This window comes from Mauremys mutica, unplaced genomic scaffold, assembly GCF_020497125.1.
Source record: "Mauremys mutica isolate MM-2020 ecotype Southern unplaced genomic scaffold, ASM2049712v1 Super-Scaffold_100475, whole genome shotgun sequence".
NCBI lineage: Eukaryota > Metazoa > Chordata > Testudines > Geoemydidae > Mauremys > Mauremys mutica.
In genome coordinates, this window is record NW_025423349.1 from 37124 (window position 1) to 64821 (window position 27698).

General features: G+C 64.0%; 4 protein-coding genes across 5 annotated transcripts; all 4 read left to right on the top strand.

Annotated features, from left to right (window-relative positions):
• The first annotated feature begins 819 nt into the window (after positions 1–819).
• LOC123361373 (acetylgalactosaminyl-O-glycosyl-glycoprotein beta-1,3-N-acetylglucosaminyltransferase-like) lies at positions 820–3352 on the top strand. 2 transcript variants are annotated; one of them, XM_045001390.1, is made up of 2 exons: positions 820–1352; positions 2648–3352. In XM_045001390.1, the coding sequence occupies exons 1-2, from the start codon at positions 824–826 to the stop codon at positions 3109–3111; spliced, it is 993 nt and encodes a 330-aa protein (XP_044857325.1). In that variant the 5' UTR covers positions 820–823; the 3' UTR covers positions 3112–3352. The 2 variants fall into 2 exon arrangements, with proteins under 2 accessions (XP_044857325.1, XP_044857324.1); XM_045001389.1 differs by lacking the exon at positions 820–1352 and adding an exon at positions 1538–2406.
• Positions 3353–10081: 6729 nt separating this feature from the next.
• Positions 10082–11650, top strand: LOC123361371 (UDP-GlcNAc:betaGal beta-1,3-N-acetylglucosaminyltransferase 9-like). Its single transcript, XM_045001387.1, has 2 exons — positions 10082–10747; positions 11062–11650. Exons 1-2 carry the CDS (start codon positions 10186–10188, stop codon positions 11523–11525), a joined length of 1026 nt encoding a protein of 341 aa, XP_044857322.1. The 5' UTR covers positions 10082–10185; the 3' UTR covers positions 11526–11650.
• A 4889-nt stretch (positions 11651–16539) lies between these two features.
• LOC123361374 (UDP-GlcNAc:betaGal beta-1,3-N-acetylglucosaminyltransferase 9-like) lies at positions 16540–18103 on the top strand. The gene is made up of 2 exons (XM_045001391.1): positions 16540–17168; positions 17411–18103. Exons 1-2 carry the CDS (start codon positions 16595–16597, stop codon positions 17941–17943), a joined length of 1107 nt encoding a protein of 368 aa, XP_044857326.1. The 5' UTR covers positions 16540–16594; the 3' UTR covers positions 17944–18103.
• Positions 18104–21234: 3131 nt separating this feature from the next.
• LOC123361368 (acetylgalactosaminyl-O-glycosyl-glycoprotein beta-1,3-N-acetylglucosaminyltransferase-like) lies at positions 21235–23147 on the top strand. The gene is made up of 2 exons (XM_045001383.1): positions 21235–21990; positions 22682–23147. The coding sequence occupies exons 1-2, from the start codon at positions 21408–21410 to the stop codon at positions 23143–23145; spliced, it is 1047 nt and encodes a 348-aa protein (XP_044857318.1). The 5' UTR covers positions 21235–21407; the 3' UTR covers positions 23146–23147.
• Positions 23148–27698: the final 4551 nt, after the last annotated feature.

Here is a 27698-nt window from a genome sequence, read left to right on the forward strand (position 1 = left end):
GGCTGTGGGGGGGGCTCTGGGAGGGAGTTGGGGGGCAGGGTCTGGGCTGGGGCAGGAGGAGGAGGTTGGGGGTCGGGCTCTGGCAGGGAGTTGGGGGGCAGGGTCTGCGTCACAGGCGGGGGAGGGGGAGTTTGGGGTGCAGACAGGCGGCCCCCGGCTGGGGCCAGAGAGGAGGACCCCCCCCCAGTCCTCTGCCCCCCAGCAGCAGCGAGCGAGCTCCGGGGGAGGGCCCCCCTTTCCCCTCGGCAGCACACGTGTGGCCCCCTCACCGTAGCCTCTCGCCGGGCACACCGGCGTCTGCCGCGCACGGCTCGAGGTTCGGCCGGGTGGGTTTGGCCCGGCCTCCGCGGCCCCGGGGGGAGGAACGTCTGGGCTGGGGGCAGCGTCGGGGACGGGGCATCAGAGTCCTGCTCCCGTGTCGGAAAATCGGCCCCGGAGGCTGGCGACCGATAACCGCGGCGATTCGGGCGGCTGGATTGGAGCAACCGGCTCGGCCGGCGAGTGCTTCAGCCCCCCAGACAAGCGTCTGGCCCGTGGTCCGGAATGGGGGGGGCTGGGAGCCAGGACTCCTGGGTTCTCTCCCTGGCTCTGGGAGGAGAGTGGGGGGCTGAGAGCCAGGACTCCTGGGTTCTCTCCCCAGCGCTGGAAGCGGATTGTGGGCTAGTGGTTAGAGCAGGGGGGGCTGGGAGCCAGGACTCCTGGGTCCTACATTTAGTCTTGACCTGCCCATAAATGGTGTGAGTTTGTTTCTTTTTCGCACCCTTTTGGCCGAGCCCCGAGGGAGCGCGCGATGAAGCGCGGCAGCGCCCGGATGCTGATGCTGATGCTGATGATTGGGGGGGCGTTAATTTGGCTCCTTCACACCGTGAGGCTCAAACTGAGACAGACCCCGCAGGGGACCCCTTGCCCCAGCCCCGGCGCGGTGGAGCTGCCCGACGGGACCTTCACCTTCCGCTTGGATCCCGCCGCCTTCCGGGCCGAGTTCCCCCAGCTGCAGAGCTACCGGTGCCGGGAGCTGATCCCAGGGGACGGGGTTTGCACCGGGCCCCCGGGGCCGCCCCTGCTGCTCCTGGCCGTGAAATCCCACCCAGCGTCCAGCGCCAGACGGGCCACCGCCCGCCGCACGTGGGCCCGGCCCGGGGTGCTGGGGAGCTACCGGGTCCGAGCCGTCTTCCTCGTGGGGGTGTCCCCCGAGCCCCGGGACATGGCCCTGCTGGAGGAGGAGAGCCAGGAGTTCGGGGACGTGGTGCTGTGGGATATCGCCGAGAGCCACCACAACCTGTCGCTCAAGGAGCGCTGCTTCCTGCGCTGGGTGGGGGCGCGCTGCGGGCAGGCCGATTTCATCTTCAAAGGTGAGCCCGGACGCCTGGGTCCTCGCCCCGGCTCTGGGAGGGGAGTGGGGGCTGGTGGTTAGATTCTGGGGCTGGGAGCCAGGATTCCTGGGTTCTCTCCCCGGCTCTGGGAGGGGAGTGGGGGCTGGTGGGTTAGAGCAGAGGGGGGGCTGGGAGCCAGGACTCCTGGGTTCTCTCCCCAGCTCTGGGAGGGGACTGGTGGCTGGTGGGTTAGAGCAGAGGGGGTGGGGAGCCAGGACTCCTGGGTTCTCTGTTCAGTCTTTGCCTGTGCACAAGTATTTGAACACATCTCTCTATCTCTGGCATCTGCCTTTCGTTCCCTTGTGGCCAAGGCCCGGGAGGAACTGAAACCGAAGCCCCCGCCCTGATGCTGCTGCCTGATAGCGGGGGGGGGGGGGGGGGCTGCTTCACCCCGTGAGGGTCAAAGGGTGCAACACCCGCCGGGTTTGTGCAACACCCCCCGGGCCCATTTCACTTCCAGCCGAGGCCCAGGGGGGAGCGGAGATGAGGCGCTGGGGAGCCTGGATCCTGCTGGTCGGGGCGGCGTTAATTTGGCTCCTTCACACCGTGAGGCTCAAACTGAGACAGACCCCGCAGGGGACCCCTTGCCCCGGCCCCGGCGCGGTGGAGCTGCCCGACGGGACCTTCACCTTCCGCTTGGATCCCGCCGCCTTCCGGGCCGAGTTCCCCCAGCTGCAGAGCTACCGGTGCCGGGAGCTGATCCCAGGGGACGGGGTTTGCACCGGGCCCCCGGGGCCGCCCCTGCTGCTCCTGGCCGTGAAATCCCACCCAGCATCCAGCGCCAGACGGGCCACCGCCCGCCGCACGTGGGCCCGGCCCGGGGTGCTGGGGGGCTACCGGGTCCGAGCCGTCTTCCTCGTGGGGGTGTCCCCCGAGCCCCGGGACATGGCCCTGCTGGAGGAGGAGAGCCAGGAGTTCGGGGACGTGGTGCTGTGGGATATCGGCGAGAGCCACCACAACCTGTCGCTCAAGGAGCGCTGCTTCCTGCGCTGGGTGGGGGCGCGCTGCGGGCAGGCGGATTTCATCTTCAAAGGTGAGCCCGGACGCCTGGGTCCTGCCCCGGGTCTGGGAGGGGAGTGGGGGCTGGTGGGTTGGAGCAGGGGGGGCTGGGAGCCAGGACTCCTGGGTTCTCTCCCTGGCTCCGGGAGGGGAGTGGGGGTGGTGGGTTGGAGCAGGGGGGGCTGGGAGCCAGGACTCCTGGGTTCTCTCCCTGGCTCTGGGGAGGACATTCAGCCCCCAGCTGCACCCTCCCCAGCGTCTTTTCCCTCCTGCAGGGGACGATGACGAGTTTGTGAACCCCCCCGCCCTGGTGGCCTACCTGCACCAGACGCCCAACGCCGCCCACGTCATCCACGGCAACATCCAGTGCCATGCGGTCGTGTTCAGAGGGGGGAAATATCGTGTCTCCTCCGCCCTGTTCCCCCAGGACACGTACCCCGACTTCCCCGCCGGGGGCGGGTTCCTCCTGCCCAGGGTCACCGTCCCGGCCCTGGCCGCGGCCTCCGAGCGCATCCCCGTCTTCCCGCTGGACGACGTCTACTTGGGCTTCCTGGTGCTGGCCGCCGGGCTGCGGTACCGGCACGACGACCGATTCCAGGTGTACGGCATGAAGGACGAGCTGTGTCTGTACGGGGAGGCCTTCGTGGTGCACGGGGTGTTGCTGGACAGGGCGGAGGAGGTGTGGAGGGGGTTGTACGAGGAGCGACGGTGCAACGGGATGGGGCCTTTCCCCTCTTAGGGGGGCAGGGAATGGGGCAGGGGCCTGTCCCCTCTAGGGGGCGCCGGCCACCCGGGAGATGCTGGGTGAGTGTGATGCTCTGTACCTCGGGGTCATTTTCATCCTTATCAAGGAAGATCAGGGTGGGAAGGGACCTCAGGAGGTATCTAGTCCAACCCCCTGCTCAAAGCAGGACCAACCCCAACTAAATCATTGTGACAAAGTGGGACTGTTCGCACTGGGGGCTGGGTACAGATCCTAAGTATCTAGCAGCAAAAGGCCATGCAGCCAAAGGCCTGACGCTCTGTCGCCTAGCAACGGATGGCCCGGCCCCTCCCTGCAAAGGTGCATCTCAAGGTGTTGGAGACAAAGGGGTCAGGTGACCTCCTAGCCCGGAAAAGGAGCTGAGCAGAGAGGAGGGGCCGGAGGGGGCTGGGCAGACCGGAGTTGGCTGGGGAACAGAGGGGAAGCAGGGAGAGAGGGCTCTGATCCCCGATGGGGGTTGTGGGGTCCCAAGATGGACCTGACAGGGGGGGATCCTGTTATCTGTGCCTGCAAGACCAGTGCTGGACTGTGTTCCTGTTGTCTAAATAAACCTTCTGCTTTACTGGCTGGCTGAGAGTCCTGGTGAATCGGCAGGGAGCCCGGGGGTGCAGGGTCTGACTCACCTACACTCCGTGACAACTGGTGGCAGCGGTGGGATCGGCGGCACCCCGTGGACGGTGCTTCCTGCAGTAAGTGACTGGGGAGCAGTAAAACGAAGGGGCGATTCACCCCTGGGCGAGTGTGACCAGAGAGCAGGACTTTGCAGTAACAGGGTCCCCCGGGGGATCACAGTGAGTGATCCCAGGGGTGGAGGGGGCTGCTGCTCGACCCTGGCAGAGAGGGGGTGACCTCAAGGACTGGCACAGTAGGGGTCCCCCTGAAACCCGTGGGGAGCGGCGAGCACCCCGGCCTGCGAGCGGCCAGCAGGAAGATGTATGCCACGCAGCGCAAGTGCGACCTGGTGGGGCTGTGCCAGCGGAGAGGACTGCGCAGTGGGAAACTCACCAAGGCCCAGCTGATTGCCCGGCTGGAGGAGGGAGATCGCAGGAATGAACCGGTCCCTGTCTCTGAGGGAAGCAGCCGGGCAGATGCAGCGCAGGCACCAGTGTCTGTCCCCGCTGGGAGTGGTCAGCCGGCCGCTGAGGGCTCCCTGAGACCCCCCCACCCCTAGGCCTAGGGGGAGGAGGAGCCCAGCTACCGAGGGCACCGTGACCCCCCCGACCAGCCGGGGATCGTCCCGGCGAAGCTCACCCCCCAGCCGGGGATCGTCCCGGCGACGCTCGGCCTCCGTGGAGCGCAGGCGGCTGGACTTGGAGAGAGAGATACAACTGAGAGAGCTGGAGGAGCGTAAGGAACAGAGGGAACATGAGGAAAGACAAAGCCAGCGTGAGCTGGAGGAGAAGCAGAAGCAACGCGAATACGAGGAGAGGGAGAAGCAGAAGCAACGCGAATACGAGGAGAGGGAGAAGGAGAAGCAACGTAAACATGAGCTGGCCCTGGCCCAGCTGAACAACAGGGAGGCCCCGGCTGCGGCGAGTGAGGGGGGGCCCAAGCCTACAAAGAGCTTCGATAAGAGCTTCCTGGCCCGGCGGAAGGAGGGGGAGGACATAGACACCTTCCTGACGGCCTTTGAGAACGCCTGCGCGCTGCACCAGGTGGACCCTGCAGACAGGATCCGGCGCCTCACCCCCTTACTGGACTCCACCGCCGTGGAGGTGTACAGCCGAATGAGAGCGGCGGAGGCGGGGGACTACAACCTGTTCAAAGAGGCCCTGCTCCGCGAGTTTGGGCTGACCCCGGAGATGTACCGGAAGAGGTTCCGGGGTCAACGTAAGACCCGGGAGGTCACATACCTCCAACTGGTCAACCGGGCGCAGGGGTACGCCCGCAAGTGGACGGCTGGGGCCCAAACCAGAGAGGACCTGCTTGACCTATTCGTACTGGAGCACCTGTATGAGCAGTGCCCGTCGGACCTGAGGCTGTGGTTGATGGACCAAAAGCCGGAGAACCCGCAGCATGCAGGCCAGCTGGCCGACCAATACATGGACAGTCGGGCGGGGGATGGCAGGGAGGAGTCTCGAAGGAGCAGGTCGGCCTCAACGCAGAGAGAGAGTCACCATGGGACCTCCCAGAAGGAGCCGAGGGAGGGCCCCCACCAAAGGGAAACATCTGGCGTCAGGTCCAGCCGTCCCACTCGAGGGGACCCACGAGACATGGGCTGCTATCAATGTGGCCAACCGGGCCACGTACGGGGCCAGTGCCCCAAGCTCCGGGACAAACTGAGCAGGCCAACCCCACACCGGGTCAACTTGGTAGAGACCCAGCAGGATGAGGGGCAGTGTTCGCAGGGAAGGGGGGCTGGCCGCGTAACCCCTGCGAAGGAGGGAGGGGGGCCCCGGGTTGACCCCCCCGAGGGGCTGGATGCTCCCAGCCCTGAGTTTGGGGTTTACAGGGTGGGCACGGGGCTGCCCCTCCGGAGCGAGTGCCTTGTTCCCCTGGAGGTAGACGGGAAGGAGGCCACAGGGTACTGGGATACGGGCGCAGAGGTGACGCTGGCCCGGCCCAAGGTGGTGGGCCTGGATCGGATGGTGCCCAACACCTACCTGACCCTGAGGGGTGTGATCGGGACCCCATTCAGGGTGCCTGTGGCGAGGGTGCACCTAAAGTGGGGGGACAAGGAGGGCCCCAAGCACGTGGGGGTGCACCCACATTTGCCCACGGAGGTGTTAATGGGGGGGGACCTCGAGGACTGGCCCAGTAACACCCGGGGTGCCCTGGCCGTGAACCGTAGTCAGAGCCGACGCAGGGCTCTGCACCCTGACACCAGGGAAGGCACTCTGCCCGAGGCGCCGGACCCTGACCTGGTGGGGAGGAAACGCCCAGGGACAGGGCTCAGAGAGGCTGTGGCCCCAGACCCAGCCGGTGAGAGAGAGCAGATCCCCGCCCCTGCCCCAGCGGCTGAGTACCAGGCCGCGGTGCGGGAAGACCCCTCCTTGCGGAGGATAGGGGACCTGGCCAGCCTCGGGGGGGCGGGGGGACAGACCATGGGACGAGGTGGCCGGAAAAGGTTCCTGTGGGAGAAGGGGCTCCTGTACCGAGAATGGGCTCCCCCAGGGAAGATGGAGTCAGGGGGGATCAGGAGGCAGCTGGTGGTACCCCAGGAGTATCGCCACCAGCTGCTGTGCCGGGCCCATGACATTCCCCCCTCAGGGCACCCGGGAGCCTGGCGTACCCAGCAGAGGCTGCTGCAGAACTATTACTGGCCTGGGGTCTTTGCCCATGTCCGGCAGCACTGCCGCTCCTGTGCCCCCTGCCAGAGGGGGAGGAAGGCCCGGGACAGGGGGAAGATGGCTGTAAGACCCTCGCCCCGCCCCGAGGAGCCTGTCCGGAGGGGGGCCAGGGTCAGAAGGGGGGCTCTGAACCGAGAGAGCCCAAATCACAGCCCCCCAGACTGGAACGTGGGGAGAAGGCCCCAGCCCCGCGTGCACCCCAGGGGTACTGGGGTGGGGAAAGGGCGCGGGCGGCATAAGGCTTCCCCCCTGCAACCTGCAGGTGCCCCTGAGCCCCCCCGACCTACAGGGGGGCAGGAAACTGGAATGACCTGGGGTAACTCTCCCCCCAGATCGGGGGGGACCCTGGGGCCTCTGTGGGAATGTAGGTGGGTTCGAACTGCCCCAGGTCACTGGCTGGAGTGACCCCGCTCAGTTCGGTCTCGAAGGGGGGGGTGTGTGACGAAGTGGGACTGTTCGCACTGGGGGCTGGGGACAGATCCTAAATATCTAGCAGCAAAAGGCCATGCAGCCGAATGCCTGACGCTCTGTCGCCTAGCAATGGATGGCCCGGCCCCTCCCTGCAAAGGTGCATCTCAAGGTGTGGGAGACAAAGGGGTCAGGTGACCTCCTGGCCCGGGAGAGAAGCTGAGCAGAGAGGAGGGGCCGGAGGGGGGCTGGGAAGATGGGAGTTGGCTGGAGAACAGAGGGGAGGCAGGGAGACCGGGCTCTGATCCCCGAGGGGGGCTGGGAGGCCCCCAAGATGGACCTGACAGGGGGGGATCCTGTTATCTGTGCCTGCAAGACCTGTCCTGGACTGTGTTCCTGTCGTCTAAATAAACCTTCTGCTTTACTGGCTGGCTGAGAGTCCTGGTGAATCGGCAGGGAGCCCGGGGGTGCAGGGCCTGACTCACCTACACTCCGTGACAGTTGGGGTGGGGGGTCTGGGCTGGGGCAGGAGGAGGGGGTGTGGGGGAAGGGCTCTGGGAGGGAGTTGGGGCGGCAGGGACTGGGCTGGGGCAGGAGGTGGGGGTGTGGGGGATGGGTTCTGGGAGGGAGTTGGGGGGCAGGGTCTGGGCTGGGGCAGGAGGAGGGGGTGTGGGGGATGGGCTCTGGGAGGGAGTTGGGGGGCAGGGTCTGGGCTGGGGCAGGAGGAGGGGGTGTGGGGGATGGGCTCTGGGAGGGAGTTGGGGGCAGGGTCTGAGCTGGGGCAGGAGGAGGGGGTGTGGGGGTGGGGCTCTGGGAGGGAGTTGGGGGGGGTCTGGGCTGGGGCAGGAGGAGGGGGTATGGGGGTGGGGCTCTGGGAGGGAGTTGGGGGGCAGGGTCTGGGCTGGGGCAGGAGGAGGGGGTGTGGGGGTGGGGCTCTGGGAGGCAGTTGGGGTGGGGGGTCTGGGCTGGGGCAGGAGGAGGGGGGTGTGGGGGACGGGCTCTGGGAGGGAGTTGGGGTGGGGGGTCTGGGCTGGGGCAGGAGGAGGGGGGCTCTGGGAGGGAGTTGGTGGGCAGGGTCTGGGCTGGGACAGGAGGAGGGGGTGTGGGGGATGGGCTCTGGGAGGGAGTTGGGGGGCAGGGTCTGGGCTGGGGCAGGAGGAGTGGGAGTGCGGGTGGGGCTCTGGGAGGGAGTTGGGGTGGGGGGTCTGGGCTGGGGCAGGAGGCGGGGGGGGGGGGGGGGGGCTCTGGGAGGGAGTTGGGGTGGGGGGTCTGGGCTGGGGCAGGAGGAGGGGGTGTGGGGGTGGGGCTCTGGGAGGGAGTTGGGGTGGGGGGGTCAGGGCTGGGGCAGGACGGTGGGGGGGGGGGGTGGCTCTGGGAGGGAGTTGGGGTGGGGGGGTCTGGGCTGGGGCAGGAGGAGGGGGTGTGGGGGTGGGGCTCTGGGAGGGAGTTGGGATGGGGGGTAAGGGCAGGGACAGGAGGAGGGGGTGTGGGGGAGGGGATCTGGGAGGGAGTTGGGGGGCCGGGTCTGGGCTGGGGCAGGAGGAGTGGGTGTGCGGGACAGGCTCTGGGAGGGAGTTGGGGTGGGGGGGTCTGGGCTGGGGCAGGAGGAGGGGGTGTGGGGGACGGGCTCTGGGAGGGAGTAGGGGAGGGGGGACTGGGCTGGGGCAGGAGGAGGGGGGCTCTGGGAGGGAGTTGGGGTGCAGGGTCTGGGCTGGGGCAGGAGGAGGGGGTGTGGGGGATGGGTTCTGGGAGGGCGTAGGGGGGGGGCGACTGGGATGGGGCCGGACGCGGGGGGGTGGGGGTGGGGCTCTGGGAGGGAGTTGGGGGGGTCTGGGCTGGGGCAGGAGGAGGGTGTGTGGGGGTGGGGCTCTGGGAGGGAGTTGGGGGGGCCCTGGGCTGGGGCAGGAGGAGGGGGTGTGGGGGTGGGGCTCTGGGAGGGAGTTGGGGTGGGGGGTCTGGGCTGGGGCAGGAGGAGGGGGTGTGGGGGTGGGGCTCTGGGAGGGAGTTGGGGTGGGGGGTCTGGGCTGGGGCAGGAGGAGGGGGTGTGGGGGACCGGCTCTGGGAGGGAGTTGGGGGGCAGGGAAACGGAAGCGCCAGGAGGAGGGGGTGTGGGGGTGGGGCTATGGGAGGGAGGGGGGGGGCAGGGTCTGGGCTGGGGCAGGAGGAGGGAGTGTGGGGGTCGGGCTCTGGGAGGGAGTTGGGGTGGGGGGTCTGGGCTGGGGCAGGAGGAAGGGGGTGGGGGTGGGGCTCTGGGAGGGAGTTGGGGTGGGGGGTCTGGGCTGGGGCAGGAGGAGGGTGTGTGGGGGTGGGGCTCTGGGAGGGAGTTGGGGGGCAGGGTCTGGGCTGGGGCAGGAGGAGGGGGTGTGGGGGGGGCTCTGGGAGGAAGTTGGGGTGGGGGGTCTGGGCTGGGGCAGGAGGAGGGGTGTGGGGGTGGAGCTCTGGGAGGGAGTTGGGGGGCAGGGTCTGGGCTGGGGCAGGGAATTGGGGTGCAGAAGGGGGTTCAGAGCTGGGGCAGAGGGTTAGGTGCCGGGGTGAGGGCTGTGGGGTGGGGCCGGGGATGTGGGGTTCACGGTGCAGGAGGGGGCAGAGGTTTAGGGTGTGGGGGGGTGAGGGCTCTGGGCTGGGGCGCTGTCATGGGGTCCCCGGGCGCTGCTCTGGACCTGCCCCCCACAAAGCCGGGCAGGCGGGGTCCTGGGGGGGCCAGGGGGTCCTGCCCCCCATCTCCCCCGTCAGACGGGACTGTCAGCCACAGAAGGTTTATTCGCCGACAGGAACCCAGCGTAGGGCAGAGCTCGTTAGCACAGAAATCAGTGACTTACAGCCAAGTCCATCTTGGGGTGTCCTGGGCCGGTCCCCCTGGACTCCCCTTCTTCCGGTCCCCCCCACGCAGCCTGCCACCCCCCCCCCCGACACCCCCCTTCGTGCCTCTCCCTTCCCCCGGTGTCCCTGGTCCCACCCCCCTCTTGGGTCCCAGCTTACACCCGTGCAAACAGCCAGGCGGCCTCACCTGCCCCAGGCCCTCAGCACCCCCCCCCAATTCCCACCCCCGAAGTGTCGGTGCAGCACACGGGGAAACTGAGGCACAGTCTGACTCACAAGCAACATAACGTGACTAACACCCGACTGCGTCACAGGCCGGGGAGGGGGAGTTTGGGGTGCAGACAGGCGGCCCCCGGCTGGGGCCAGAGAGGAGGACCCCCCCCAGCCCTCTGCCCCCCAGCAGCAGCGAGCTCCAGAGGACATTTAGTCTTGACCTGCCCATAAATGGTGTGAGCGTGTTTCTTTCTCACACCCCAGCCAGTTTCACAATTGCATCTCTTCCCCTTTCGGCCGAGCCCCGAGGGAGCGGACCATGAAGCGCTGGGGCGCCCGGAGCCTGCTGATCGGGGGCGCATTAATTTGGCTCCTTCACACCATGAGGATCCGACTGAGGCAGACCCCGCAGGGGACCCCTTGCCCCGGCCCCGGCCCCGGCCCCGGCGCGGTGGAGCTGCCCGACGGGACCTTCACCTTCCGCTTCGATCCCGCCGCCCTCCGGGCCGAGTTCCCCCAGCTGCAGAGCTACCGGTGCCGGGAGCTGATCCCAGGGGATGGGGTTTGCACCGGGCCCCCGGGGCCGCCCCTGCTGCTCCTGGCCATGAAATCCCACCCAGCGTCCAGCGCCAGACGGGCCACCGCCCGCCGCACGTGGGCCCGGCCTGGGGTGCTGGGGGGCTACCGGGTCCGAGCCGTCTTCCTCCTGGGGGTGTCCCCCGAGCCCCGGCACATGGTGCTGCTGGAGGAGGAGAGCCAGGAGTTCGGGGACGTGGTGCTGTGGGATATCGGCGAGAGCCACCACAACCTGTCGCTCAAGGAGCGCTGCTTCCTGCGCTGGGTGGGGGCGCGCTGTGGGCAGGCGGATTTCATCTTCAAAGGTGAGCCCGGACGCCTGGGTCCTGCCCCGGGTCTGGGAGGGGAGTGGGGGCTGGTGGGTTACAGCAGGGGGGGCCGGGAGCCCGGACGCCTGGGTTCTCTCCCCGGCTCTGGGAGGGGAGTGGGGGCTGGTGGTTAGATTCTGGGGCTGGGAGCCAGGATTCCTGGGTTCTCTCCCCGGCTCTGGGAGGGGAGTGGGGGCTGGTGGGTTAGAGCAGGGGGGCTGGGAGCCTGGACTCCTGGGTTCTCTCCCTGGCTCTGGGGAGGACATTCAGACCCCAGCTGCACCCTCCCCAGTGTCTTTTCCCTCCTGCAGGGGACGATGACGAGTTTGTGAACCCCCCCGCCCTGGTGGCCTACCTGCGCCAGACGCCCAACGCCTTCCACGTCATCCACGGCAACGTCCAGTGCCATGCGGTCGTGTTCAGAGGGGGGAAATATCGTGTCTCCTCCGCCCTGTTCCCCCAGGACACGTACCCTGACTTCCCCGCCGGGGGTGGGTTCCTCCTGCCCAGGGCCACCGTCCCGGCCCTGGCCGCGGCCTCCGAGCGCATCCCCGTCTTCCCGCTGGACGACGTCTACTTGGGCTTCCTGGCGCTGGCCGCCGGGCTGCGGTACCGGCACGACGACCGATTCCAGGTGTACGGCATGAAGGACGAGCTGTGTCTGTACGGGGAGGCCTTCGTGGTGCACGGGGTGTCGCTGGACAGGGTGGAGGAGGTGTGGAGGGGGTTGTACGAGGAGCGACGGTGCAACGGGATGGGGCCTTTCCCCTCTTAGGGGGGCAGGGAATGGGGCAGGGGCCTGTCCCCTCTAGGGGGTGCCGGCCACCCGGGAGATGCTGGGTGAGTGTGATGCTCTGTACCTCGGGGTCATTTTCATCCTTATCAAGGAATCTCAGGGTTGGAAGGGACCTCAGGAGGTATCTAGTCCAACCCCCTGCTCAAAGCAGGACCAACCCCAACTAAATCATTGTGACGAAGTGGGACTGGTCGCACTGGGGGCTGGGGACAGATCCTAAGTATCTAGCAGCAAAAGGCCATGCAGCCAAATGCCTGAAGCTCTGACTCCTAGCAATGGATGGCCCGGCCCCTCCCTGCAAAGGTGCATCTAAAGGTGACAAAGGGGTCAGGTGACCTCCTAGCCCGGAAAAGGAGCTGAGCAGAGAGGAGGGGCCGGAGGGGGCTGGGCAGACCGGAGTTGGCTGGGGAACAGAGGGGAAGCAGGGAGAGAGGGCTCTGATCCCCGATGGGGGTTGTGGGGTCCCAAGATGGACCTGACAGGGGGGGATCCTGTTATCTGTGCCTGCAAGACCAGTGTTGGACTGTGTTCCTGTTGTCTAAATAAACCTTCTGCTTTACTGGCTGGCTGAGAGTCCTGGTGAATCGGCAGGGAGTCCGGGGGTGCAGGGCCTGACTCACCTACACTCCGTGACAACTGGTGGTAGCGGTGGGATTGACTGCACACCGTGGACGGTGCTTCCTGCAGTAAGTGACTGGGGAGCAGTAAAACGAAGGGGCGATTAACCCCTGGGAGAGTGTGGCCAGAGAGAAGGACTTTGCAGTAACAGGGTCCCCCGGGGGATCGCAGCGAGCAGTCTCAGGGGCGGAGGAGTCTGCAGCTCGACCCTGGCAGAGAGGGGGTGACCTCAAGGACTGGCACACTAGGGGTCCCCCTGGAACCCGTGGGGAGCGGCGAGCACCCCGGCCTGCGAGCGGCCAGCAGGAAGATGTATGCCATGCAGCGCAAGTGTGACCTGGTGGGGCTGTGCAAGCAGAGGGGGCTGCACTGTGGGAAGCTCACCAAGGCCCAGCTGATTGTCCGGCTGGAGGAGAGAGATCGCAGGAATGAACCGGTCCCTGTCTCTGAGGGAAGCAGCCGGGCAGATGCAGCGCAGGCACCAGTGTCTGTCCCCGCTGGGAGTGGTCAGCCGGCCGCTGAGGGCTCCCCGAGACCTCCCACCCTAGGCCTAGGGGGAGGGGGAGGAGGAGCCCAGCTACCGAGGGCACCGTGACCCCCCCGACCAGCCGGGGATCGGCCCGGCGAAGCTCACCCCCCAGCTGGGGATCGTCCCGGCGACGCTCGGCCTCCGTGGAGCGCAGGCGGCTGGACTTGGAGAGAGAGATACAACTGAGAGAGCTGGAGTAGCGTAAGGAACAGAGGGAACATGAGGAGAGACAAAGCCAGCGTGAGCTGGAGGAGAAGCAGAAGCAACGCGAATACGAGGAAAGGGAGAAGGAGAAGCAACGTAAACATGAGCTGGCCCTGGCCAAGCTGAACAACAGGGAGGCCCCGGCTGCGGCGAGTGAGGTGGGGCCCAAGCCTACAAAGAGCTTTGATAAGAGCTTCCTGGCCCGGTGTAAGGAGGGGGAGGACATAGACACCTTCCTGACAGCCTTCGAGAACGCCTGCGCGCTGCACCGGGTTGACCCCGCAGACAGGATCCGGTGCCTCTCCCCCTTACTGGACCCCACCGCCGTGGAGGTGTACAGCCGAATGAGAGGGGCGGAGGCGCGGGACTACAACCTGTTCAAAGAGGCCCTGCTCCGCGAGTTTGGGCTGACCCCGGAGATGTACCGGAAGAGGTTCCGGGGTCAACGTAAGACCCGGGAGGTCACATACCTCCAACTGGTCAACCGGGCGCAGGGGTACGCCCGCAAGTGGACGGCTGGGGCCCAAACCAGAGAGGACCTGCTTGACCTATTCGTACTGGAGCACCTGTATGAGCAGTGCCCGTCGGACCTGAGGCTGTGGTTGATGGACCAAAAGCCGGAGAACCCGCAGCATGCAGGCCAGCTGGCCGACCAATACATGGACAGTCGGGCGGGGGATGGCAGGGAGGAGTCTCGAAGGAGCAGGTCGGCCTCAACGCAGAGAGAGAGTCACCATGGGACCTCCCAGAAGGAGCCGAGGGAGGGCCCCCACCAAAGGGAAACATCTGGCGTCAGGTCCAGCCGTCCCACTCGAGGGGACCCACGAGACATGGGCTGCTATCAATGTGGCCAACCGGGCCACGTACGGGCCCAGTGCCCCAAGCTCCGGGACAAACTGAGCAGGCCAACCCCACACCGGGTCAACTTGGTAGAGACCCAGCAGGATGAGGGGCAGTGTTCGCAGGGAAGGGGGGCTGGCCGCGTAACCCCTGCGAAGGAGGGAGGGGGGCCCCGGGTCGGCCCCTCCGAGGGGCTGGATGCTCCCCGCCCTGAGTTTTGGGTTTACAGGGTGGGCACGGGGCTGCCCCTCCGGAGCGAGTGCCTTGTTCCCCTGGAGGTAGACGGGAGGGAGGCCACAGGGTACTGGGATACGGGCGCAGAGGTGACGCTGGCCCGGCCCAAGGTGGTGGGCCTGGATCGGATGGTGCCCAACACCTACCTGACCCTGAGGGGTGTGATCGGGACCCCATTCAAGGTGCCTGTGGCGAGGGTGCACCTAAAGTGGGGGGACAAGGAGGGCCCCAAGCACGTGGGGGTGCACCCACATTTGCCCACGGAGGTGTTAATGGGGGGGGACCTCGAGGACTGGCCCAGTAACACCCGGGGTGCCCTGGCCGTGAACCGTAGTCAGAGCCGACGCAGGGCTCTGCACCCTGACACCAGGGAAGGCACTCTGCCCGAGGCACCGGACCCTGACCCGGTGGGGAGGAAACGCCCAGGGACACAGCCCAGAGAGGCTGTGGCCCCAGACCCAGCCGGTGAGAGAGAGCAGATCCCCGCCCCTGCCCCAGCGGCTGAGTACCAGGCCGCGGTGCGGGAAGACCCCTCCTTGCGGAGGATAGGGGACCTGGCCAGCCTCGGGGGGGCGGGGGGACAGACCATGGGACGAGGTGGCCGGAAAAGGTTCCTGTGGGAGAAGGGGCTCCTGTACCGAGAATGGGCTCCCCCAGGGAAGATGGAGTCAGGGGGGATCAGGAGGCAGCTGGTGGTACCCCAGGAGTATCGCCACCAGCTGCTGTGCCGGGCCCATGACATTCCCCCCTCAGGGCACCCGGGAGCCTGGCGTACCCAGCAGCGGCTGCTGCAGAACTATTACTGGCCGGGGGTCTTTGCCCATGTCCGGCAGCACTGCCGCTCCTGTGACCCCTGCCAGAGGGGGAGGAAGGCCCGGGACAGGGGGAAGATGGCTGTAAGGCCCGGGCCTCGCCCCGAGGAGCCTGTCCAGAGGGGGGCCAGGGTCAGAAGGGGGGCTCTGAACCGAGAGAGCCCGAATCACAGCCCCCCAGACTGGAACGTGGGGAGAAGGCCCCAGCCCCGCGTGCACCCCAGGGGTACTGGGGTGGGGAAAGGGCGCGGGCGGCATAAGGCTTCCCCCCTGCAACCTGCAGGTGCCCCTGAGCCCCCCTGACCTACAGGGGGGCAGGAAACTGGAATGACCTGGGGTAACTCTCCCCCCAGAACGGGGGGGACCCTGGGGCCTCTGTGGGAATGTAGGTGGGTTCGAACTTCCCCAGGTCACTGGCTGGAGTGACCCCGCTCAGTTCGGTCTCGAAGGGGGGGGGGGGTGTGACGAAGTGGGACTGGTCGCACTGGGGGCTGGGGACAGATCCTAAGTATCTAGCAGCAAAAGTCCATGCAGCAAATATCTGTCACTCTGTCTCCTAGGAACGGATGGCCCGGCCCCTCCCTGCAAAGGTGCATCTCAAGGTGTGGGAGACAAAGGGGTCAGGTAACCTCCTGGCCCGGGAAAGAGGCAGAGCAGAGAGGAGGGGCCGGAGGGGGCTGGGCAGATGGGAGTTGGCTGGAGAACAGGGGGGAGGCAGGTGGACCTGGCTCTGATCCCTGAGGGGGCTGGGAGGCCCCCAAGATGGACCTGACAGGGGGGGATCCTGTTATCTGTGCCTGCAAGACCTGTCCTGGGCTGTGTTCCTGTCGTCTAAATAAACCTTCTGCTTTCCTGGCTGGCTGAGAGTCCTGGTGAATCGGCAGGGAGCCCGGGGGTGCAGGGCCGGACACCCCCACACTCTGTGACAGTTGGGGTGGGGGGTCTGGGCTGGGGCAGGAAGAGGGGGGGCTCTGGGAGGGAGTTGGGGGGCAGGGTCTGGGCTGGGGCAGGAGGAGGGGGTGTGGGGGACAGGCTTTGGGAGGGAGTTGGGGTGGGGGGTCTGGGGTGGGGCAGGAGGAGGGGGTGTGGGGGATGGGCTCTGGGAGGGAGTTGGGGTGGGGGGTCTGGACTGGGGCAGGAGGAGGGGGTGTGGGGGTGGGGCTCTGGGAGGGAGTTGGGGTGGGGGGTCTGGGCTGGGGCAGGAGGAGGTGGTGTGGGGGTGGGGCTCTGGGAGGGAGTTGGGGGGCAGGGTCTGGGCTGGGGCAGGGAATTGGGGTGCAGAAGGGGGTTCAGAGCTGGGGCAGAGGGTTAGGTGCCGGGGTGAGGGCTGTGGGGTGGGGCCGGGGATGTGGGGTTCACGGTGCAGGAGGGGGCAGAGGTTTAGGGTGTGGGGGGGTGAGGGCTCTGGGCTGGGGCGCTGTCACGGGGGCCCCGGGCGCTGCTCTGGACCTGCCCCCGACAAAGTCGGGCAGGCGGGGTCCTGGGGGGGCCAGGGGGTCCTGCCCCCCATCTCCCCCGTCAGACGGGACTGTCAGCCACAGAAGGTTTATTCGCCGACATAACGTGACTAACACCCGACTGCGTCACAGGCCGGGGGAGGGGGAGTTTGGGGTGCAGACAGGCGGCCCCCGGCTGGGGCCAGAGAGGAGGACCCCCCCCCCCAGCCCTCTGCCCCCCAGCAGCAGCGAGCTCCAGAGGACATTTAGTCTTGACCTGCCCATACATGGTGTGAGACTGTTTCTTTCTCACACCCCAGCCAGTTTCACAATTGCATCTCTTCCCCTTTCGGCCGAGCCCCGAGGGAGCGGACCATGAAGCGCTGGGGCGCCCGGAGCCTGCTGATCGGGGGCGCATTAATTTGGCTCCTTCACACCATGAGGATCCGACTGAGGCAGACCCCGCAGGGGACCCCTTGCCCTGGCCCCGGCCCTGGCCCCGGCCCTGGCCCCGGCGCGGTGGAGCTGCCCGACGGGACCTTCACCTTCCGCTTGGATCCCGCCGCCTTCCGGGCCGAGTTCCCCCAGCTGCAGAGCTACCGGTGCCGGGAGCTGATCCCAGGGGACGGGGTTTGCACTGGGCCCCCGGGGCCGCCCCTGCTGCTCCTGGCCGTGAAATCCCACCCAGCGTCCAGCGCCAGACGGGCCACCGCCCGCCGCACGTGGGCCCGGCCCGGGGTGCTGGGGGGCTACCGGGTCCGAGCCGTCTTCCTCGTGGGGGTGTCCCCCGAGCCCCGGCACATGGTGCTGCTGGAGGGGGAGAGCCAGGAGTTCGGGGACGTGGTGCTGTGGGATTTCGCCGAGAGTCACCCCAACCTGTCGCTCAAGGAGCGCTGCTTCCTGCGCTGGGTGGGGGCGCACTGCGGGCAGGTGGATTTCATCTTCAAAGGTGAGCCCGGACGCCTGGGTCCTGCCCCGGCTCTGGGAGGGGAGTGGGGGCTGGTGGGTTAGAGCAGGGGGGGCTGGGAGCCAGGACTCCTGGGTTCTCTCCCCGGCTCTGGGAGGGGAGTGGGGGCTGGTGGGTTAGAGCAGGGGGGGCTGGGAGCCAGGACTCCTGGGTTCTCTCCCTGGCTCTGGCGAGGCCATCTGGCCCCCAGCTGCACTCTCCCCAGCGTCTTTTCCCTCCTGCAGGGGATGATGACGAGTTTGTGAACCCCCCCGCCCTGGTGCCCTACCTGCGCCAGACGCCCAACGCCTTCCACGTCATCCACGGCAACGTCCAGCGCCATGCACCCGTGATGAGAACCACGAAATATCGCGTCTCCTCCACCCTGTTCCCCCAGGACACGTACCCCGACTTCCCCTCCGGGGGCGGGTTCCTCATGCCCAGGGCCAGCGTCCCGGCCCTGGCCGCGGCCTCCGAGCGCATCCCCGTCTTCCCGCTGGACGACGTCTCCTTGGGCTTCCTGGCGCTGGCCGCCGGGCTGCGGTACCGGCACGACGCCCGATTCCAGGTGTACGGCATGAAGGACGAGCTGTGTCTGTACGGGGAAGCCTTCGTGGTGCACGGGGTGTCGCTGGACAGGGCGGAGGAGGTGTGGAGGGGGTTGTACGAGGAGCGACGGTGCAACGGGACGGGGCCTCTCCCCTCTCAGGGGGGCAGGGAATGGGGCAGGGGCCTGTCCCCTCTAGGGGGCGCCGGCCACCCGGAAGATGCTGGGTGAGTGTGATGCTCTGTACCTCGGGGTCATTTTCATCCTTATCAAGGAAGATCAGGGTTGGCAGGGACCTCAGGAGGTATCTAGTCCAATCCCCTGCTCAAAGCAGGACCAACCCCAACTAAATCATCCCAGCCAGGGCTGTGTCAAGCCTGACCTTAAAAACCTCTAAGGGTGGAGATCCCACCACCTCCCTAGGGAACCCATCCCAGTGCTTCACCACCCGCCTAGGGAAACAGTGTTTCCTAATATCCAACCTAGACCTCCCCCACTGCAACCTGAGCCCATTGCTCCTTGTTCTGTCACCTGCCACCACTGAGAACAGCCGAGCTCCAGCCTCTCTGGATCCCCCCTTTCAGGTAGCTGAAAGCAGCTATCAAATCCCCCCTGGCTCTTCTGCAGCCTAAACAATCCCAGTCCCCTGGTGACAGATTTTCGTTACCAATCCGCCTGAGGCCACCGTTGATCCGGCTGTGGCCACAGGATCTTTTTTTGGGGGAGGAGAGGACGGGGCACACCGAGGGTCTCCATTTTAAAGCGTTCTTGATAAAATAAGCTCCTCGCCGCGGAGAGCGCTGGGGACATTCCCACGTCACTCAGGGCGTTAGCGGCCCCCGAGCCCGATCCCGTTTTCAGACTCCCGCACGCGCGGCCCAGACTGGCCAAGCCCGGGGGTAGCGTCCGACGAAGACGGGGTGGGGACGTGCTGTCGGCCAGGTCTGGTGCTGCGCTGCAAATCGCTCCAGCTCGCAGGAGGGTTTTAAGTCCTGGCGCCTCAGAGGGGTGAGGGAGACCCTGCTCTGGGTGCCCTCTGTGCCAGTCCAAACGCGGTTCCTGTGGTCTCGTCAACGTTCCCAAAACAGCCCGGTCCCAGGGACACGAGGCTCGGCTCCCCCTTTCGCTGTCTCATCCGTGTTTCCCATCCCTGCAGCCCCTGGACTTTGTTTTCCTTCCTGCTGGCAGCTGGAGTTCTTTCTCACGGCCTCTTGGGCACATTCAAGCCACCGACTTCCTTGGCTGTCAGCCGAGTCTCGGCTGGGCTCCGTGTCCTTGGAGAGGGGCCAGCGTCTTATCTTCGCACTGAGCTCGGTAGCTGCCTGTGACAGTGCGGTTCTGGCGGGACCCAACTGAGGTGCCAAATCAGGACCAATTGCTGAAACAGGGCAGTCACAGCCCTAGGCTGGGGTTTTTCCACCTCTCAGGCAAACCAAACCAGCCAGACAAAGAGGACTCTGGTCTCACCCCACTGGCTAACCACAAGTCACACGAGCAATTTCCTTAGACACTCCAGTCTCCCAGTATCACCACCAGTGCACTCGTCCTGGGGATGAATGGTTATGAAAACCAACACCCCAATACAAGAAAAAGGTTCTCTCGATCCCAAAGGACCAAGCCCCAGACCCAGGTCAATATACACATCAGATCTTACCCACAAATCACGCTGTTGCCAATCCTTTAGAATCTAAAATCTAAAGGTTTAGTTACAAAGGGAAAAAGGTAGAGGTGAGAGGTAGAATTGGTTAAATGGAATCAGTTCCATACAGTCATGGCAAAGTTCTTAGTTCAGGCTTGCAGCAGTGCTGGAGTAAACTGCAGGGTCAAATCAAGCCTCTGGAGTACATCCCCTGCTGGGCTGGGTCATTCAGTCCTTTGTGCAGAGCTTCAGCTTGTAGCAAAGTCCCTCCAGAGGTCAGAAGCAGGGTTGAAGACAAGATGGAGATGAGGCATCAGCCTTATATAGGCTTTTCCAGGTGTAAGAACCTCTTTGTCCTCACTGTGGAAAATCACAGCAAAATGGAGTCTGCAGTCACATGGACAAGTCTCTGCAGACCTTTCTGAGTCACAAGGCATGTCTGCCTTCTCTCCATGGGTCAATTGTGTAGCTGATGGTCCTTAATGGGCCATCAAGCAGGCTAAGCAGAGCTAACACCAACTTGTCTGGGATATCACCCAGAAGCACAGCACCAACTTGAAATACAGACAGTATTGAGCCAATATACTTAACTTCAACTAAAAATGATACAGACATACAGACAGCATAATCATAACCACCAACCCATAACCTGGTCTTAGACACCTTATATGACCCCCTTTACCTATGATTTGGTGCCACTACAGGACCTTGGTTGCAACCCATGTTCTATATGGTCCCAATTTATATCAATAACGTCACACTGCCATGTTGAGTTAACCCCTTCTCCGCTCTTTTCTTCTTCTTCTTCTTCCCCTCCTTCTCGGCCTCGTGTAACCTACAAAGGAAGCTTCCCCTCTCCACTCGCACACCTTTAACCCTCCCCAAAATTGCTCTGCGGTGCTTGCAACGGCCTTCGCGAGATACGGCGCTGCTCTACCCGCGCAACGTTTGTCACGTCGGGCGTCTTCGGAAGGCTCCTGATGCACTGAACATTGTTATAGTTAAGTTATGGGTTCTAACAAAGCTCGGCAACCTTTCAGCGGTGGTGTCCCGAGTCTTCATTTATTCACCCTGATTTAAGCTTTCACGTGCCCGTCGTACATGGTAACGTTTTTAGAAGGTCTCTTTCTATAACACACGGGATATTGCAGTCCTTAATGTTCAGGTTTGTTCCTTAAACCTGGGGCAGTCCCCTGTGTCGGAGTCTTGTCGTCTTCGCAGGGTCTTAGTTCCTTGCGTAGGTCCTTCGCAAGGTTTGCTCGGAAGCGGTTGATTCCTCTTAGGAGCGGCTTGTAAAAGTCGGTCGTAAAAAGGCGAGATAAGAGTGAACTTTGGAGCAGCTCTCTGAAGCTGAGACTTTTTCCCGACACCAAACGCCCTGGCAGGGAAGAGACCAGGCATCGCTAATGAGTGGCAATTACTTGATACGGCCTCAGGTTCGGGGTAATGATTGCTGAAATCTCATCCATTGTGGGTTTGGACAAGAGCAGGCGCCCTGGGATCAATCTCTGCCCAGGCGGAGCTGTCGGGTTCCCGCTGATTTCCTCCGCGCGCCGCCGGGAGGGGAGCAGCGACGGGACCCCTGCTTTGGGCTCTGTGAACGCCGAGTGTCAGGGCGCGGGGAACATCAACGCCGGGCCGGACCCTGCCCAGAGACGGGGTCTCCGTAGCTTGCCAGAAGTTCACTGAAAACCGTTTTTTTTTTCAATCTTTTCCTGCGCGCGTTTGCCAGGGGACGCCGGAGCCCCGACCCCGGAGCCTTGTGTAACACCCCAGAATGTCGGGCACATTGAGGGGAGTTACCGTGTTTGAAGGAACCGCAGGACGCCTGGGTTCTCTCGGCTCGGGGAGGGGAGAGGGGGCTGGTGGTTAGAGCAGGGGGGGCTGGGAGCCAGGACTCCTGGGTTCTTTTCCCAGGTGGTGGGGGAGAGCGTGGGAGGTGCCAGGTCTCCGAAGTTACATATTCACTCCTGCCCCAGTGTTTGTTCAACACACCCCAGGCTAGTTTCCGCCGGCCTTTGTTTCACTTTCAGGCAAACCCCCGGGGGGAGCAGAGATGAAGCGCTGGGGCACCCGGATCCTGCTGATTGGGGTTTTTTTTTGGCTCCTTCACACCATGAGGCTCAAGCAGAGAGAGACCCTGCAGACCGGCCCCGGCCCCGGCCCCGGCCCCGACCCCGACCCCGGCCCCAGCCCTGGCCCCGGCGCGTTGGAGCTGCACCACGGGACCTTCACCTTCCGCTTGGATCCCGCCGCCTTCCGGGCCGAGTTCCCCCAGCTGCAGAGCTACCGGTGCCGGGAGCTGATCCCAGGGGACGGGGTTTGCACCGGGCCCCCGGGGCCACCCCTGCTGCTCCTGGCCGTGAAATCCCACCCAGCGTCCAGCGCCAGACGGGCCACCGCCCGCCGCACGTGGGCCCAGCCTGGGGTTCTGGGGGGCTACCGGGTCCGAGCCGTCTTCCTCCTGGGGGTGTCCCCCGAGCCCCGGCACATGGTGCTGCTGGAGGAGGAGAGCCAGGAGTTCGGGGACGTGGTGCTGTGGGATATCGCCGAGAGCCACCACAACCTGTCGCTCAAGGAGCGCTGCTTCCTGCTCTGGGTGGGGGCGCGCTGCGGGCAGGCGGATTTCATCTTCAAAGGTGAGCCCGGACGCCTGGGTCCTGCCCCGGCTCTGGGAGGGGAGTGGGGGCTGGTGGGTCAGAGCAGAGGGGGCCGGGAGCCAGGACTCCTGGGTTCTCTCCCTGGCTCTGGGAGGGGAGTGGGGCTGGTGGGTTAGAGCAGGGGGGGCTGGGAGCCAGGACTCCTGGGTTCTCTCCCCGGCCCTGGGAGGGGAGTGGGGGCTGGTGGGTTAGAGCAGGGGGGGCTGGGAGCCAGGACTCCTGGGTTCTCTCCCCGGCTCTGGGAGGGGAGGGGGGTTGGTGGTTAGAGCAGGGGGGCTGGGAGCCAGGATTCCTGGGTTCTCTCCCTGGCTCCGGGAGGGGAGTGGGGGCTGGTGGGTTAGAGCAGGGGGGGCTGGGAGCCAGGACTCCTGGGTTCTCTCCCCGGCTCTGGGAGGGGAGGGGGGTTGGTGGTTAGAGCAGGGGGGCTGGGAGCCAGGATTCCTGGGTTCTCTCCCTGGCTCCGGGAGGGGAGTGGGGGCTGGTGGGTTGGAGCAGGGGGGGCTGGGAGCCAGGATTCCTGGGTTCTCTCCCTGGCTCTGGGAGGGGAGAGGGGGCTGGTGGGTTGGAGCAGGGGGGGCTGGGAGCCAGGACTCCTGGGTTCTCTCCCTGGCTCTGGGGAGGCCATCAGGCCCCCAGCTGCACCCTCCCCAGCGTCTTTTCCCTCCTGCAGGGGACGATGATGAGTTCGTGAACCCCCCCGCCCTGGTGTCCTACCTGCGCCAGACGCCCAACGCCGCCCACGTGATCCACGGCAACATCCAGCGCTTTGCGGTCGTGTTCAGAGGGGGGAAATATCGTGTCTCCTCCGCCCTGTTCCCCCAGGATACGTACCCCGACTTCCCCGCCGGGGGCGGGTTCCTCCTGCCCAGGGCCAGCGTCCCGGGCCTGGCCGCGGCCTCCGAGCGCATCCCCGTCTTCCCGCTGGACGACGTCTACTTGGGCTTCCTGGTGCTGGCCGCCGGGCTGCGGTACCGGCACGACGCCCGATTCCGGGTGTACGGCATGAAGGACGAGCTGTGTCTGTACGGGGAGGCCTTCGTGGTGCACGGGGTGTCGCTGGACAGGGTGGAGGAGGTGTGGAGGGGGTTGTACACGGAGCGACGGTGCAATGGGATGGGGCCTCTCCCCTCTTAGGGGGGCAGGGAATGGGGCAGGGGCCTGTCCCCTTTGGGAGGTGCCAGTAACATGGGAGTGGCTGGATGGCGGCACAGAGACACATGGGGACAGGGGGAGGGCGTGTCTGAGTGGGGGCGGACGGACACATATGAGCCGGGGTGCAAGGACACCTGGGGGTGCAGGGACACATGGGGCTGGGGGCAGATGTGCCTGCCGGATTGGGAGAGGCTGTGGGGCAGCCAGGGTCTGCCTGGGGGAGGCTCCCTAACAATCCCCCCCCACCAGCCCCAAAAACCCGTTCCACGCTTTCCCCCACCCAAAACCCTCCAAGTTCACACCCAGGCTCCTTCCCTGCAATTTACTGCCCTCCGTGACCCCGACTCCCCCCAGCCTGTGCGGGGCACCCGAGGGGCGCGGGGAACACGGGTCCGGGTTGCAGTTTAGAGGAATTCTGACTCCCAGCTCTGCCTTCGTACGCCCCGTAGGGAATCGATTTGTCAAAAAAAGCATTTCCTGCCTCGTTTCCGTTGGCTGGATTGTTCCCGACGCACTGGCTGACGGGGATTTGGCAATAACTGAAACGGGCGCGATTCGGTCGTGTTATTTCTGACACACAAAAGGTGCAGGATTTGAAACCAGGCTGCGCAGAATCGTTCCTTTCTGGGGGGCGCAGAATCCCCCTGGGCAGTGATTGGGGCATTTGCGTTTTCTTCCCTGAATAAAGCACCGTCCATTGGTCTTTGTCCAATTTCAGTCCGGCGGCGACACCCCAGTTCTAGCCAGACCCCTCTGCATTTCAGCTCTGTCCCCCACAACGGGCTGGCAACACCCCTGCGGCGGGTGGGGTCCCAGAAACCCCCTTGGGAACAGCCCCCGGATGTGCTGAGAGACCCCCGAGCCCCTTTTCCCGGCCAGCCTGGGACTTCGCTGCCCTGCCTGGTCTGACCCAGACGCCCCGGCCTGCTGCAACCCAGCCCCAGGCCTGACCCGTGCGCCCCAGAGCTGCAGGCGTCACTGATCATGGCTTAAGAAATTCTCCAGCCTCCAGCCCCCCAGCTCCCAGTGGGGTCCCACCCCCGACTCGATCTGTTTTACTCTGTATAAAGTTTGCGCAGGGGAATGGGACCAGGCGACTCTCGGCCCCAGGAAGCGAGACAATGGCCCCAGGCCAGACTCTGCATCATAAGAACAGCCGTACCGGCTCAGACCAAAGGTCCATCCAGCCCAATGTCCTGTCTACCGACAGTGGCCAATGCCAGGTGCCCCAGAGGGAGTGAACCTAACAGGCAACGATCAAGTGATCTCTCTCTTGCCATCCATCTCCATCCTCTGACGAACAGAGGCTAGGGACACCATTCTTACCCATCCTGGCTAATAGCCATTTATGGACTTAGCCACCATGAATTTATCCAGTCCCCTTTTAAACGCTGTTATAGTCCTAGCCTTCACAACCTCCTCAGGTAAGGAGTTCCACAAGTTGACTGTGCGCTGCGTGAAGAAGAACTTCCTTTTATTTATTTTAAACCTGCTGCCCATTAATTTCATTTGGTGACCCCTAGTTCTTGTATTATGGGAATAAGTAAATAACTTTTCCTTATCCAATTTCTCAACATCACTCATGATTTTATATACCTCTATCATATCCCCCCTTAGTCTCCTCTTTTCCAAGCTGAAGAGTCCTAGCCTCTTTAATCTTTCCTCATATGGGACCCTCTCTAACCCCCTAATCATTTTAGTTGCCCTTTTCTGAACCTTTTCTAGTGCTAGAATATCTTTTTTGAGGTGAGGAGACCACATCTGTACACAGTATTCGAGATGTGGGCGTACCATGGATTTATATAAGGGCAATAATATATTCTCAGTCTTATTTTCTATCCCCTTTTTAATGATTCCTAACATCCTGTTTGCTTTTTTGACCGCCTCTGCACACTGCGTGGACATCTTCAGAGAACTGTCCACGATGACGCCAAGATCTTTTTCCTGACTCGTTGTAGCTAAATTAGCCCCCATCATGTTGTATGTATAGTTGGGGTTATTTTTTCCAATGTGCATTACTTTACATTTATCCACATTAAATTTCATTTGCCATTTTGTTGCCCAATCACTTAGTTTTGGGAGATCTTTTTGAAGTTCTTCACAATCTGCTTTGGTCTTAACTATCTTGAGCAGTTTAGTATCATCTGCAAACTTTGCCACCTCACTGTTACCCCTTTCTCCAGATCATTTATGAATAAATTGAATAGGATTGGTCCTAGGACTGACCCCTGGGGAACACCACTAGTTACCCCTCTCCATTCTGAGAATTTACCATTAATTCCTACCCTTTGTTCCCTGTCCTTTAACCAGTTCTCAAACCATGAAAGGACCTTCCCCTTTATCCCATGACAGCTTAATTTACGTAAGAGCCTTTGGTGAGGGACCTTGTGTCACGGAGTGTGGGGGTGTCCGGCCCTGCACCCCCGGGCTCCCTGCCGATTCACCAGGACTCTCAGCCAGCCAGTAAAGCAGAAGGTTTATTTAGACGACAGGAACACAGTCCAACACAGGTCTTGCAGGCACAGATAACAGGATCCCCCCCTGTTAGCTCCATCTTGGGGCCCCATAACCCCCCTCGGGGATCGGAGCCCTCTCTCTCTGCTTCCCCTCTGTTCCCCAGCCAACTCCAGTCTCCCCAACCCCCTCCGGCCCCTCCTCTCTGCTCCGCTTCTTTCCCGGGCCAGGAGGTCACCTGACCCCTTGTCACGGAGTGTGGGGGAGCCCGGCCCTGCACCCCTCTTCCTGGGACTCACAGCGACTCTCAGCCAGCCAGTAAAACCGAAGGTTTATTGGACAACATGAACACCGGATACAGCAGAGCTCGTGTTCAGCGCCAGGACCCCTCAATCTGGCCCTTCTGGGGGTTCAGGGTGTCTGGAATCCAGCATGGGTTCCCCTGTAAACCCACCACCCAGCTCCTAAACCGAAACTGACTCCACACCACCCTTCCCTTTGTCTAGCCCCAGCCAGAGGTGATGACCTCCCCTCCCCCAGGCCAGGTTCATGTTACAGCTGAATACCTGGTTCTCACCTATCAACCACACAGACAGTCCCTGCTCTCACCTATCAACCACACAGACAGTCCCTATTCCATCACACCTCTCCCCCCTCTGAGACTGAACTGAGCGGGGTCACTCTGCCCAGTGACCCGGGGAAGTTCAGGGCCTCCTCTCCGGGACAGCGCGTCCGCTATCAGGTTGGCACTTCCCTTCACGTGGACCACGTCCATGTCATAGTCCTGCAGGAGCAGGCTCCACCTCAGGAGCTTGGCGTTGGCTCCTTTCATCTGGTGCAGCCAGGTCAGGGGAGAGTGGTCGGTGTACACGGTGAAGTGGCGCCCAAAGAGATATGGCTCCAGTTTCTTCAGGGCCCACACCATGGCCAGGCATTCCTTCTCGATGGCCGCGTAGTTCTGCTCCCGGGGTAGCAACTTCTTGGTCAGGTACACGATGGGGTGTCTCTCCCCCTTTTCATCCTCCTGCATCAACACCGCCCCCAGCCCCGTGTCTGAGGCGTCGGTAAACACCATAAAGGGCTTGTCAAAGTTTGGGTTTGCCAGAACTGGGCCTTTGAGCAGAGCCTCCTTCAGCGCCTGGAGAGCCTCCTGGCAGTGCTCGGTCCAGACCACCTTGTCTGGCTTCCCCTTCTTGCACAGCTCAGTGATGGGGGCGGCTATGGCACTAAAGTGGGGCACGAACCTCCGATAGTACCCCGCCATCCCAATAAAGGCCTGGACCTGCTTTTTGGTCTGGGGAGCGGGCCAGTCTCTGATCACCTCCACCTTGGCTGGTTCTGGCTTTAGGCAGCCGCTCCCCACCCGATGGCCCAGGTAAGATACTTCAGCCATCCCCACCTTGCACTTCTCAGCCTTTACGGTTAACCCCGCCTCCCGGAGTCGGTCCAGCACTCGTCTAACCTGGAACACGTGATCCTCCCAGGTCTGGCTGAAGATGCAGATGTCATCAATATACGCCACAGCAAAACTCTCCATCCCCCTCAGTAGCTGATCCACCAGGCGCTGGAAGGTGGCCGGCGCTCCCTTGAGGCCAAAGGGCAGGGTCAGAAACTCATAGAGCCCCAGAGGGGTGATAAAGGCCGATTTCAGCCTGGCATCTGCGTCCAGCGGCACTTGCCAGTAGCCCTTTGTAAGATCCATGGTGGTGAGGTACCGAGCGCCTCCCAGCTTGTCTAGGAGCTCATCAGGCCTTGGCATGGGGTAGGCATCAGATACGGTGATGGCATTGAGCTTTCGATAGTCCACGCAGAACCGGATCGACCCGTCCTTCTTGGGGACCAGCACCACTGGGGAGGCCCAGGGGCTGGCGGATGGCTGGATCACCCCTAAAGCCAGCATGTCCCTGACCTCTCTTTCCAGGTCCTGGGCAGTCTTCCCGGTAACCCGAAAAGGGGAGCAGCGTATCGGGGTGTGCGCCCCAGTCTCCACCCGGTGGACAGTCAAATTAGTGCGCCCAGGCTGGTTGGAAAACAACGGTCGGTACAGTTGCAGCACCCCTCTGATCTCAGCATGCTGGGCC

What these genes read in the sequence shown, in the direction of transcription:
- LOC123361373 (XM_045001389.1), top strand. Translation starts at nt 1,857, where the DNA reads ATGAGGCGCTGGGGAGCCTGGATCCTGCTGGTCGGGGCGGCGTTAATT. An exon ending in GGCGGATTTCATCTTCAAAG is followed by an intron (nt 2,407 to 2,647) that starts GTGAGCCCGGAC and finishes TCCCTCCTGCAG; the next exon opens with GGGACGATGACGAGTTTGTG.
- LOC123361371 (XM_045001387.1), top strand. Translation starts at nt 10,186, where the DNA reads ATGAAGCGCTGGGGCGCCCGGAGCCTGCTGATCGGGGGCGCATTAATT. An exon ending in GGCGGATTTCATCTTCAAAG is followed by an intron (nt 10,748 to 11,061) that starts GTGAGCCCGGAC and finishes TCCCTCCTGCAG; the next exon opens with GGGACGATGACGAGTTTGTG.
- LOC123361374 (XM_045001391.1), top strand. Translation starts at nt 16,595, where the DNA reads ATGAAGCGCTGGGGCGCCCGGAGCCTGCTGATCGGGGGCGCATTAATT. An exon ending in GGTGGATTTCATCTTCAAAG is followed by an intron (nt 17,169 to 17,410) that starts GTGAGCCCGGAC and finishes TCCCTCCTGCAG; the next exon opens with GGGATGATGACGAGTTTGTG.
- LOC123361368 (XM_045001383.1), top strand. Translation starts at nt 21,408, where the DNA reads ATGAAGCGCTGGGGCACCCGGATCCTGCTGATTGGGGTTTTTTTTTGG. An exon ending in GGCGGATTTCATCTTCAAAG is followed by an intron (nt 21,991 to 22,681) that starts GTGAGCCCGGAC and finishes TCCCTCCTGCAG; the next exon opens with GGGACGATGATGAGTTCGTG.